General features: G+C 38.5%; 1 protein-coding gene across 3 annotated transcripts in view; it reads left to right on the top strand.

Annotated features, from left to right (window-relative positions):
- megf10 (multiple EGF-like-domains 10) overlaps positions 1-13,507 on the top strand; it is a 115,005-nt gene that overhangs the window by 18,248 nt on the left and 83,250 nt on the right. For all 3 annotated transcript variants that reach the window (XM_057819765.1, XM_057819764.1, XM_057819763.1), the window contains exons 3-4: positions 6,792-6,930; positions 10,740-10,841. In XM_057819765.1, the coding sequence (XP_057675748.1) occupies positions 6,809-6,930; positions 10,740-10,841 (224 nt within the window). In that variant the 5' untranslated portion in view covers positions 6,792-6,808. The remainder of the gene's footprint in view (positions 1-6,791; positions 6,931-10,739; positions 10,842-13,507) is intronic.

The following is a 13,507-nucleotide window of genomic DNA, read 5'->3' as shown; positions in this document are numbered from 1 at the left end:
TGTATCCTGTAATCTGCATCCTCACCTGTTCCTCGTTGTGTCGTTAACCCTTTTCTGTGTGTGTATATAAGCTCCCAGTTTCTTTTCACTCCTTGTTGCGTGATTTTCAATTTGCATGTCCACGTTCATGACAGCGTTTTCCCCAGTTCTCGTGTTCCTCGTCCTTCTCCTAAACTAAGTTGACTTGTTAGCCTGACTTTAGTTTGTTAAGACTTTTTGGATTCCCCGGTCATTTTGTTGGTACTTTGTTTTTTGTTGGCATTAATTAAAACATTATTGCACCGCCTTTTTTGCCTCGCTTCCCTTTTCCTGCGTTTGGGTCCACATATCACCTGCCTCCCAGTTTCCTGACATTTACATTCACATCTATAGAAATTCTGCGATTTAAGTATTTATTTGCAATAATTTTCAACTTAAAATGCTTTTTGTTTTGTGACGGCCGCCATGTTGGATTAAACAATACCGTGACTTTGGCTTGAAATATTTACGTAAAATGAACGATAACTGCCTGTTTTTTTGCTTTTGACCAAGAATCGAGACTGTTTTATGTTCATATCTACAGAAACTCCGCAATTTAAGCATTTATTTGCAAGAATTTTCTCTACTTAAAAGCTCTTTGTTTTGTGACATCCACAATGTTGGATTTTACACAAAAGCGGAATTCAACCTAAATAAGTTGTGATTGTATATACAGTGGGGCAAATAAGTATTTAGTCAACCACCAATTGTGCAAGTTCTCCTACTTGAAAAGATTAGAGAGGCCTGTAATTGTCAACATGGGTAAACCTCAACCATGAGAGACAGAATGTGGAAAAAAAAAAAACAGAAAATCACATTGTTTGATTTTTAAATAATTTATTTGCAAATCATGGTGGAAAATAAGTATTTGGTCACCTACAAACAAACAAGATTTCTGGCTGTCAAAGAGGTCTAACTTCTTCTAACAAGGTCTAACGAGGCTCCACTCGTTACCTGTATTAATGGCACCTGTTTTAACTCATTATCGGTATAAAAGACACCTGTCCACTACCTCAGTCAGTCACACTCCAAATTCCACTCTTGGCCAAGACCAAAGAGCTGTCGAAGGACACCAGAGACAAAATTGTTGACCAGCACCAGGCTGGGAAGACTGAATCTGCAAAAACGCTTGGTGTAATGAAGTCAACTCTGGGAGCAATTATTAGAAAATAGAAGACATACATGACCACTGATAATCTCCCTCGATCTGGAGCTCCATGCAAGATGTCACCCCGTGGCGTCAAAATGATAACAAGAACGGTGAGCAAAAATCCCAGAACCACACGGGGAACCTAGTAAATTACCTACAGAGTTGGGACCACAGTAACAAAGGCTACTAACACAATGCGCCACCAGGGACTCAAATGCTGCACTGCCAGATGTGTCCCCCTGCTGAAGCCAGTACACCTCCAGGCCCGTCTGCAGTTTGCTTGAGAGCATTTGGATGATCCAGAAGAGGACTGGGAGAATGTGTTTTGGTCAGATGAAACCAAAATAAAACTTTTTGCTAGAAACACATGGTTCTCGTGTTTGGAGGAGAAAGAATATGTCATTGCATCCAAAGAACACCATACCCACTGTGAAGCATGGGGGTGGAAACATCATGCTTTGGGGCTGTTTTTCTGCAAAGGGACCTGGACGATTGATCTGTGTAAAGGAAAGAATGAATGGGGCCATGTATCGAGAGATTTTGAGTGAAAATCTCCTTCCATCAGTAAGGGCATTGAAGATGAGACGTGGCTGGGTCTTTCAGTATGACAATGATCCCAAATACAAAGCCAGGGCAACAAAGGAGTGGCTTCGTAAGAAGCATTTCAAGGTCCTGGAGTGGCCTAGCCAGTCTCCAGATCTCAACCACGTAGAAAATCTGTGGAGGGAGTTGAAAGTCCGTGTTGCCCAACAACAGCCCCAAAACATCACTGCTCTAGAGGAGATCTGCATGGAGGAATGGGCCAAAATACCAGCAACAGTGTGTGAAAAGCTTGTGAAGAGTTACAGAAAACGTTTGATATCCATTTATCCATCATACTTATTTTCCACCATGATTTGCAAATAAATTCTTTAAAATTCAAACTGTGATTTTCTGTTTATTTCCCCACATTCTCATTCTCTCATGGTTGAGGTTTACCCACGTTGACAATTACAGGCCTCTCTAATATTTTCAAGTGGGAAAACTTGCACAATTAGTGGTTGACTAAATACTTATTTGCCCCACTGTAAGTATCTGCAGAAACGCGAGGGGTGTACTCACTTTTGTGATACACTGGACATAGTGTTCACATCGGTTTGCACTGAATGCTAATGTCTAATGCTGAGTGGACAATTTGCCAACTCTGGTAACAAATGGGAGGTTAAATATTTGGGAAAAAAAAAGAATTAAAACATACTGTACCTCTGTACTTTTCATCTCACTGATTACTTTTAAGAAAATATGCTACAACACCTGTGTGTGTGTAAATAGATCGATATTTAGCAGTATAGGTTTTTTTCAAATCACAGACGGACTGCTGACATCAGGTCTCGGTTCCTCCCAGTCCATTGCAAGGGAGACACAGCTACAGTGCCTTGCAAAAGTATTCGGCCCCCTTGAATCTTGCAACCTTTCGCCACATTTCAGGCTTCAAACATAAAGATATGAAATTTAATTTTTTTGTCAAGAATCATAAGCAAGTGCGACACAATCGTGAAGTGGAACAACATTTATTGGATAATTTAAACTTTTTTAACAAATAAAAAACTGAAAAGTGGAGCGTGCAATATTATTCGGCCCCTTTACTTTCAGTGCAGCAAACTCACTCCAGAAGTTCAGTGAGGATCTCTGAATGATCCAATGTTGTCCTAAATGACCGATGATGATAAATAGAATCCACCTGTGTGTAATCAAGTCTCCGTATAAATGCACCTGCTCTGTGATAGTCTCAGGGTTCTGTTGAAAGTGCAGAGAGCATTATGAAAACCAAGGAACACACCAGGCAGGTCCGAGATACTGTTGTGGAGAAGTTTAAAGCCGGATTTGGATACAAAAAGATTTCCCAAGCTTTAAACATCTCAAGGAGCACTGTACAAGCCATCATATTGAAATGGAAGGAGCATCAGACCACTGCAAATCTACCAAGACCCGGCCGTCCTTCCAAACTTTCTTCTCAAACAAGGAGAAAACTGATCAGAGATGCAGCCAAGAGGCCCATGATTACTCTGGATGAACTGCAGAGATCTACAGCTGAGGTGGGAGAGTCTGTCCATGGGACAACAATCGTACAACAAGTCGTACACTGCACAAATCTGGCCTTAATGGAAGAGTGGCAAGAAGAAAGCCATTTCTCAAAGATATCCATAAAAAGTCTCGTTTAAAGTTTGCCACAAGCCACCTGGGAGACACACCAAACATGTGGAAGAAGGTGCTCTGGTCAGATGAAACCAAAATTGAACTTTTTGGCCACAATGCAAAACGATATGTTTGGCGTAAAAGCAACACAGCTCATCACCCTGAACACACCATCCCCACTGTCAAACATGGTGGTGGCAGCATCATGGTTTGGGCCTGCTTTTCTTCAGCAGGGACAGGGAAGATGGTTAAAATTGACGGGAAGATGGATGCAGCCATATACAGGAACATTCTGGAAGAAAACCTGTTGGTATCTGCACAAGACCTGAGACTGGGACGGAGATTTATCTTCCAACAGGACAATGATCCAAAACATAAAGCCAAATCTACAATGGAATGCTTCAAAAATAAACGTATCCAGGTGTTAGAATGGCCAAGTCAAAGTCCAGACCTGAATCCAATCGAGAATCTGTGGAAAGAGCTGAAGACTGCTGTTCACAAACACTCTCCACCCAACCTCACTGAGCTCAGGCTGTTTTGCAAGGAAGAATGGGCAAGAATGTCAGTCTCTCGATGTGCAAAACTGATAGAAACATACCCCAAGCGACTTGCAGGTGTAATTGGAGCAAAAGGTGGCGCTACAAAGTATTAACGCAAGGGGGCCGAATAATAATGCACGCCCCACTTTTCAGTTTTTTATTTGTTAAAAAAGTTTAAATTATCCAATAAATATTGTTTCACTTCACGATTGTGTCCCACTTGTTGTTGATTCTTGACAAAAAAATTAAATTTCATATCTTTATGTTTGAAACCTGAAATGTGGCGAAAGGTTGCAAGATTCAAAGGGGCCGAATACTTTTGCAAGGCACTGTATATGAGGAGACGGAGAGGCGTCAGTAACGTGCTACTTGAAACGCTGTCTCAACATTGTACTGCTCTGTGCAGTCTGCTTCGTTTTGGATATCTAGAGCCCTTTCACACACACAGCATGGCCCTTGTTTGTGCAGTAGTGCAGTTGCCTAGGGTTGGAGGGAGATGTGTGTGCGGGGGTTCCAACTTCCAACATTGGTGGCTGCAGCTGTGCCCTCTCAGCCGAGTGAAACCAGAGAAGGTGGCTTCTGCTGCCCCGAAAAATGCATGTAAAGGCACAGTATACGCAATCTATCTCACTCTACCTCCTGTCAAGTCATACAAATTGTGAATTAACATATTGCTGCTACAGTCTGTTGATATTCGGGAAATATGCAACAGGCACATTTAACCTGGAAAATTACTGTACATCTCTCTGGTAAGACAAGATGTTAAAAAAGAGGAACTTGTAGAAGTCCTGACTTGACCTCAATTAGCCAACCAAACTGTTTTATTGAGGGGAAATTCCTTCAACTTTCTGACCTCAATCTGTTTTCTCTTGCCAAAGTGACTCTACGCATTTTGACCAGGTTTGATAAAAACTTTTGCTTTTAACCAAGAATCTAGACTGTTATACGTTCATATCTATAGAAATTCCGTGATTTACACATTTATTTACAAGATTTTTCAACTTAAAAAGCTCTTTGTTTTGTGACAGCCGCTATGTTGGATTACACAATAGCGTAACTTTTGCTTGAAATATTTACGTAAAATGAAACGATAACTGCCCGTTTTTTGTTTTGTTTTGCTTCTTATCAAGAATCTAGACTGTTTTACATTCATAACTATAGAAATTCCATGATTTACACATTTATTTAAAAGAATTTTTAACTTAAAAAGCTCTTTTTTTTTGGGACGGCTGCCTTTTTGGATTACACAATAGTGTAACTTTTGCTGGTAATATTGACATAAAATGAACAATAACTGCCCGTTTTTGCTTTTTACCAAGAATCTAGACGGTTTTACGTTCATATCTATAGAAATTCTGTGATTTACGCATTTATTTACAAGAATTTTTAACTTAAAAAGGTATTTTTTGCGGGACGGCTGCCATGTTGGGTGACACAATAGCGTAACTTTTGCTTGAAATATTTACGTAAAATGAACGATAACTGCCCGTTTTTGCTTTTAACCAAGAATCTAGACTGTTTTACGTTCATATCTCTAGAAATTCCGCGATTCATGCATTTATTTACAACAATTTTCAACTTAAAAAGCTCTTTGTTTTGTGACGGCCGCTATGTTGGATTACACAATAGCGTAACTTTTGCTTGAAATACTTACGTAAAATGAAACGATAACTGCCCGTTTTTTGTTTTGTTTTGCTTCTTAACAAGAATCTAGAATGTTTTATGTTCATAACTATTGAAATTCCGTGAGTTACACATTTATTTACATGATTTTTTAACTTAAAAAGGTATTTTTTGCGGGACGGCTGCCATGTTGGGTGACACAATAGCGTAACTTTTGCTTGAAATATTTACGTAAAATGAACGATAACTGCCCGTTTTTGCTTTTAACCAAGAATCTAGACTGTTTTACGTTCATATCTCTAGAAATTCTGCGATTCATGCATTTATTTACAACAATTTTCAACTTAAAAAGCTCTTTTTTTGGGACGGCTGCCTTTTTGGATTACACAATAGCGTAACTTTTGCTTGTAATATTTACGTAAAATGAACGGTAACTGCCCGTTTTTTGCTTTTAACCAAGTATCTAGACTGTTTTACGTTGATATCTATAGAAATTCCGCGATTCACGCATATATTTACAAGAATTTTCAACTTAAAAAGCTCTGTTTTGTGATGGCCACCATGTTGGATTACCTTCATGAGATTTTTCCTTAATTATTTTGACCGTAAAAGTAAACAAAAACAACTGAAGTGGTCACATAACTGTATAAGGGATATTGATGTGGTCAGATGATATTCAAACTCGTTTTTTCTTGAAATGTACGGTTATAAAAAATATTTAAATTGTCGAATGTGAAAAAAAAAAAAAAAGTCACACTTTTAACAGTTTGTAAATCAATATTTTTATTTTTTATTTGGGTGACTGTACAAAGGTAATAAAGTCCCATGAATTTAGCGCCAAGGATTATTCATAAGATCACACATAGAATAAAGTAATTGAGTCGTTTGTTTTAGTTTAAGCTGACGATGTTTTTTCATCAGTGTGATTTTGACAAAGATCAGATCACATTCGATGGTGATTTTATGCAGAAATGTGAGAAATTCCAAAAAGTTCAGATACTTTTTCATACCACTGTACACTATTTAGTTCTATTGCTTGCTTGGATTTAGTCCTAATTTTCTTTAGGAAAACAACATCCATTCCCTCCCTTTAAAAAGATGTGTAGAGGTTTAGTTTATGATCAGCGATTCACAAATACCACAACTCAGTTTAGAGAATGAACCACTACTTAATTCACAAGAAACAAAAGTGTTTTATTTTATTAAACAGTATGTTTATTTGCAATTTATTATCAGACACAGATGCATTCCTTTGCAAAGTTAACCTGGGCTCTCTCTGTGTCAAGGTTCAATCCTGATTGAGATGGCCTTGCCACTGCAGTACCACAGGACAACGGCCTTGTTGGCTGTGGCCTTCCTTTTTCTGCCATGCATCACTTCCTCCCTTAACCTGGAAGATCCAAATGTCTGCAGCCACTGGGAGAGGTTAGTCTCTTAATCATATATATTGCACATTTACTGTATACGTTACGCTGTAAATTAAAGTTATTTTTAAACAGCCACTGCAGAGTTTACAGCTGTGCACCAGGCAAGGATTTATCCGTCTCCTGGTCAATGCATTAGATTTAAAATTTTTTTTTTTTTTTTTTTTTAACCTTATGTACATACTTGCACAACTGGATGTGCTGATCTACAGAGATGACAAGATAACAAGAAACAATTAAAATGTTAACTTTGCTTTTTGTGCAAAAACTAAATTACTGGTAATCAAGAATACATTGAAAACCGATTAAGTTATAGAATATAAAAGCATTTTATGTTAACACATAGAAAAACAAAAACAATTGACATGCATAGCTACGGATAATGTCAGTTTTACTTTATTTAAAGCAACAAGGACAACTGGACAAGTAATATACTGTAAGAATATTCACAAGCATATATTTATTAATTATATTTTAAAAAAAAAATGCTAATATTACAGCAATTTACCAAGTAAGCCTTCTTGTGCTTTAAAGTACTGCCCCCTGGTGGCAAAGGTTAGCACACTAGAAGAAGTAGTACAATGAAATGAATGGCAGTATTAAATCTATTGAATTATATTTGTACTTTTCATAGTTAAAGTACTATATTACAGCAATCCCTCGTTTTCCGCGGTTAATGGGGACCAGAATCCGTCGCGATAAGTAAAAAACCGCGAAGTAGCGCAACCCCAAAATTTTTTCCCCCAATGTATTTATCCAGATTTAGCATTGGAAAAAGATGGTAATTTTCGGACCAGCCACTACTTTTTTCCTTCATTTTAAATCCTGCGGCACATAGTCCAGTGTGGCTAATTCGTTGATTTATTTGGGTAGGCAACACATCCCTCCTAGCATGCATTGCAGCGCTACAGAGGTAAATAACAATCAAAATTCAAGTTCTGTGCTAATTATTTATTCAGTTACTGTTCCAGTTGTTTCATGAATTACTTGTCATGGTATTTGGTAACACTTTATTTGACATCTGTGTCATAAGACTGTAATAAGACAATCATAATTATGACATACAGTTGTGGTCAAAAGTTTACATACACTTGTGAAGACCATAATGTCATGGCTCTCTTGAGTTTCCAGTTATTTCTACAACTTTGATTTTTCTCCGATAGAGTGATTGGAACAGATACTTCTTTGTCACAAAAAACATTCATGAAGTTTGGTTCTTTTATGACTTTATTATGGGTTAACAGAAAAAGTGATCAAATCTGCTGGGTAAAAAATAAACATAAAGGGGTCTGAAAAAGCAAATCATTGACTTGAACAAGTCAGGAAAGTCACTTGAAGCCATTTCAAAGCAGCTGCAGGTCCCAAGAGCAACAGTGCAAACAATTGTTTGTAAGTATAAAGTGCATGGCACTGTTTTGTCACTGCCACGATCAGGAAGAAAACGCAAGCTATCACTTGCTGCTGAAAGAAAATTGGTCAGGAGGGTGAAGATTCAACCGAGAATCACCAAAAAGCAGATCTGCCGAGAATTAGAAGCTGCTGCAACACAGGTGTCAGTGTCAACAGTCAAGCGTGTTTTGCATCTCCATGGACTGAGAGGCTGCCGTGCAAGAAGGAAGCCCTTGCTCCAAAAGTGGCACCTTAAGGCTCGACTGAAGTTTGCTGCTGATCACATGGACAAAGATAAGACCTTCTGGTGGAAAATTCTGTGGTGAGACGAAACAAAAATCGAGCCGTTTGGCCACAATGCCCAGCAATATGTTTGGAGGAGAAAAGGTGAGGCCTTTAACCCCAAGTACACCATGCCTACCGTCACGCACGTTGGTGGTAGTATTATGCTGTGGGGCTGTTTTGCTCCCACTGGAACTGGTGCTTTACAGAGAGTAAATGGGATAATGAAGAAGGAGGATTACCTTCAAATTCTTCAAGATAACCTAACGTCATCAGCCCGAAGATTGGGTCTTGGGCGCAGTTGGGTGTTCCAATAGGACAATGACCCCAAACACACATCAAAAGTGGTAATGGAATGGCTAAATCAGGCTAGAATTAAGGTTTTTGAATGGCCTGATTTAAACCCCATTGAGAACTTGTGGACAATGCTGAAGAAACAAGTCCATGTGAGAAAGCCATCAAATTTAACTGAACTGCACCAATTCTGTCAAGAGGAGTGGTCAAAGATTCAACCAGAAGCTAGTGGATGGCTAACAAAAGCGCCTAATTGAAGTGAAAATGGCCAAGGGACATGTTAACAAATATTAGCGCTGCTGTATGTATATTTTTGACCCAGCAGATTTGATCACTTTTTTTCTGTTCACCCATAGTAAAGTCATAAAAGAACCAAACTTCATGAATGTTTTTTGTGACAAAGAAGTGTCTGTTCCAATCACTCTATCAAAGAAAAATCAGAGTTGTAGAAATAACTGGAAACTCAAGAGAGCCATGACATTATGTTCTTCACAAGTGTATGTAAACTTTTGACCACAACTGTAGCACTATCATGGGCATGACTGAATGCTTATGACAGATGTCATTAAGTGCCATTTGGCAAATTATGTTACTAACTCCATTTACGTCTAGTTCGGATCTTTTACATCCATTCAAAAGTGAGATAATTTGCCGGATGACACTAAATGACATCTGTTATAAGCATTCATTAATGCTCATGACAGTGTCACGTCATAATTATAATTGTCTAATGACAGTCGCCACTGCCAAATAAAGTTTTATCAAATATCATAACTAGCAAGGAATGAAACAACTGGAACAGTAACTGAATAAATAATTAGCACAGAACATGAATTTGGATTGTTATTTGCATCTGTAGCGCTGCAATGCATGCTAGGAGGCATGTTGGACAACAACAGTGTTGACAGCAGGTGGCAGAAGAGGTTGACTGTCTCCCACAAGGGAGCAGTGATGGCAAAATGAGGGTTTTTGAAGCAATGATGATGGTGCATTCATGGTGGTGCATTCGGTCTTATGACAGTCGTATGATGCCGCTGTCAAATAAAGTGTTACCGGTTAATATCTTTTGGCGTAAACATCCCATAATACAGTGAGGACAGCTGCAGATTATTGTCCGGTGCTGCTTATCTATGAACAAATGCATGTCAAATTTGGTGAGTGGCAGTTTACAGTCATGTGCACCTTATAGTGCGAAAATTACGGTATATATTTTAATAAATGGTTTTCAAGCACTTCAAATGTAATAATAATGATACGTTTTAAACATGTTACTGTCCACCGAATAATTTTTAAACAACAATGCTTGTCTATATTAAACGCTTGATTGAATGAGTCCACTCAAATCCGCTCAAGCTGCTCACTTACTGCTTAACAAGCTAAACGATGATTGACGCATGCGGCGCTTTGAGGTTTCGGCTTCCAAGCATCTCTGGCAAGATCAAACCTTAACATCTGTCAATCATCGTCAACTTTATTAAGGAACTCCAGATCGGATCGGGACAGCTCATCTGTAATTATTTACTTCTTTTTTTAAATGAAAAAAAATCTGCGATGGACTGAGGGCGCGAAGTTTGAAGCACGAAGTAGCGAGGGATCACTGTATAGCACTATTTTTCCTTGCTAAAATACTGACTCAGGCACACACCAACGAACATTTCTTGAAGTCTGTCCTAACATTGGGTAGCATTGATGGGGGAGCGGTTTTTAAACCCAAAGAACCACATAAATTCCTTTTGGATAAACTTGGGTGGTAGAATGTCATGCATGAAATCCCTACACACACACAAAAGGGATTCCCCCATTTCATGTCTGATCTCTTGTCTCCTTCTCTTCCTGTGGGTTCAGATATTCAGTGACAGTGCAAGAGTCCTACGCCCATCCTTTTGATCAGATTTATTACACCAGCTGCACAGACATCCTTAACTGGTTCAAGTGCACAAGACACAGGTGAGAACCATTTTGGTGGTAACAGTATTCTGAAACAGGGTTCGTACGGGTCCTTGAAATACTTGAAAAAGCTTGGAAGTGTTAGGCACACAATATTTCGAAGCACCCTGTCAAAAAAACCAAATAATTTAATGAAGGAAAATACCAATACTTTTGACTTTTACTTGAGTAGATTTGTGAAGAAACACTACTCTTTAGGGGTGTAACGGTACAAAAAAATCTCTGTTTTGAGGTCACAGTTCGGTTCATTTTCGGAACAGTAAGAAAACAAAATGCAAAATATAAATGTGCTAGTTTTTTTTTGCTCCCGATTCAATTCCGATCATTCCCGATAATTTTTCCCGATCATATACATTTTGGCAATGCATTAAGAAAAAAATGAATAAAACTCGGATGAATATATACATTCAACATACAGTACGTAAGTACAGTTTGTTTATTATGACAATAAATCCTCAAGATGGCATTTACATTATTAACATTCTGTCTGTCAGAGGGATCCACGGATAGAAAGACTTGTAATTCTTAAAGGATAAATGTGACTTTGTATATTGTGACTAAATATTGCCATCTAGTTTATTTGTTGAGCTTTCAGTAAATGATACTGTAGCTATGCCCAAATGCATGATGGGAAGTGCAACCATGACTGTGCTTAGTGCTACCAATTGATATATCATCTCTGCGTTGGGAAATAAAATAGGGTGTTAAGAAAATGATCAATTACTACCTTGCTTCCCCACATTACTTCCAACGATATTTCTAATCGTAAGGAGAGGTATTGTAAGGCTTTAGGCTTTTAAAACAAGGCTCCAAAGGCTGCCAAAATACACTCTATTCATTTTACGCTGCCTTTTAGCTGTCTATATAGGTAAAACGGCGCCATTACAGATTGAGGGCGACAATGCGTGAGTGGGTCGTGCAGCGCATTCATTAATTGCGTTAAATATTTTAACGTGAAGCATTTTAAAAAAAATTAATTACCGCCGTTATCGGGATAAATTTGATTACCTTACCTTAAGCCTAAACTAAAGACTCTGGATAAGTGTAACATATTATGTCTGCAACGTTAAATACAATTAGAAAACGATTTAATTAAAAATAAAAAAATAAAAAAATAAAAAAAGGCATGTCCGATATTTTTTTGGCCGATTCCGATACTTTGAAAATGACGTGATCGGACCCGATCGATCGGGATGCGGATCGATCGGGACATCTCTAATAGTTATTATTTAATTACAGATGTTTTAGCTCATTTCAATTTATTTTATTTAAATGGGCTATTATTTATTTTATTATGTGTATATATATTACAAATGCGATGTAGTATTCATTTATATTGCAGTGTTTCCCCTAGGATTTTTTGAAGCTGTGGTGGTGGGCTGCATCGGAGTCGGACAGCCTCACCATGTCGTGCCACAGCGAATTTTTTTTTCTTCATTTTTTCCCCCAAGAAGAACCATAACAAAGATATATTTGAAATATTTCATTAGCCAGGCTAATGTTGTACCTCTCAGCTACAGTACATGTATGTAAAATGCGTAGCTGATTACAGCTACGTTACCCGATGTACTAATGCGACTTTTTTTCTCGTGGCAATAGTACGACTTACATCTCGTAGTGACTCAGGGTTGGCAACCCAAACTGTTGAAAGAGCCATATTTGACCCCCAAAAAAACACAAAAAAAACTGATACAGTATGTCTGGAGCCACAAAAAATTAAAAGCCTTTTACAAGCCTTATAATTATCGATACTAGCTATATTAGCCTACTATAGAAATACGTAATTAGCCTTCATGATTAAATGTTTGTTTTCCCTGCAGTGGATCCTATAGAGAATGACGCACCACGTGACTACTCTGTTGTACTATGCCACCACAAGTTTAACTTCATTACAATATTAATGAATTGAAAGAATGTTTGTGTCATGTTTGTCCTCCTAGAAATCCTATTAAAACAAAAAAATATATTTCCCTCCCCCATCTTTTTCCATTTAAAAAAAAAAAAAAAAAAGCTCCGAAGCATCGCTAAAGAGCCGCATGCGGCCCGAGAGCCGCGGGTTGCAGACCACCGTCGTAGTCCTCCTTTTTCCTTTTATTTGACCCTCATAAGTACTACATTACCACAACAATAACAGTCCTTCTGTCAACTGACCCATTTAGAGCACTGGGGGAATTCTAATAGCCGTGTAAAGAGTTTTACTTGATTCGGTGAGAAGGTGAATAGTTTTTTCCCCGTTGTTCGTAAACTAAATTTCCACACAAAGGCACGTCGAGGTACCATTAACTTAGCAAGGAGAGGTATGAGAGTCATTTTTCGAGTGTCCCAGAGCTCGCGAAATTTGGGTGGGGGGGCGCATTTATCAAAGTTTCGTCAGCCGTAATTGTATGAAGTTGGCGCGCCGGTGTTGTGCCGAAAAACAGCCACTCCACGTGAAATGTCCCCCCTGACGGGCGCGCCCACAAGTCACTCGTACAAACAGCCTTTTCTTACCAATCGATGGACACAGAAACAACGTTCTTGTACCGTGAATATGTATCATTTTACTCTGCTTGAACTGATAAATCGTTTACTGTGACCAACGCTCTGAAAATAGAGCAAGGCTTTATTTTGGGCCCCGCCTCTCCGCAGTCTCTCAGCGCAAGTTAGTCAAAGTTTGCTTTCCGTCC

Source organism: Corythoichthys intestinalis, chromosome 17 (genome assembly GCF_030265065.1).
Source record: "Corythoichthys intestinalis isolate RoL2023-P3 chromosome 17, ASM3026506v1, whole genome shotgun sequence".
NCBI classification, from domain to species: Eukaryota; Metazoa; Chordata; class Actinopteri; order Syngnathiformes; family Syngnathidae; genus Corythoichthys; species Corythoichthys intestinalis.
Note: the sequence above shows the minus strand (reverse complement) of the source record. Positions and strands in the feature narration are given on the sequence as shown.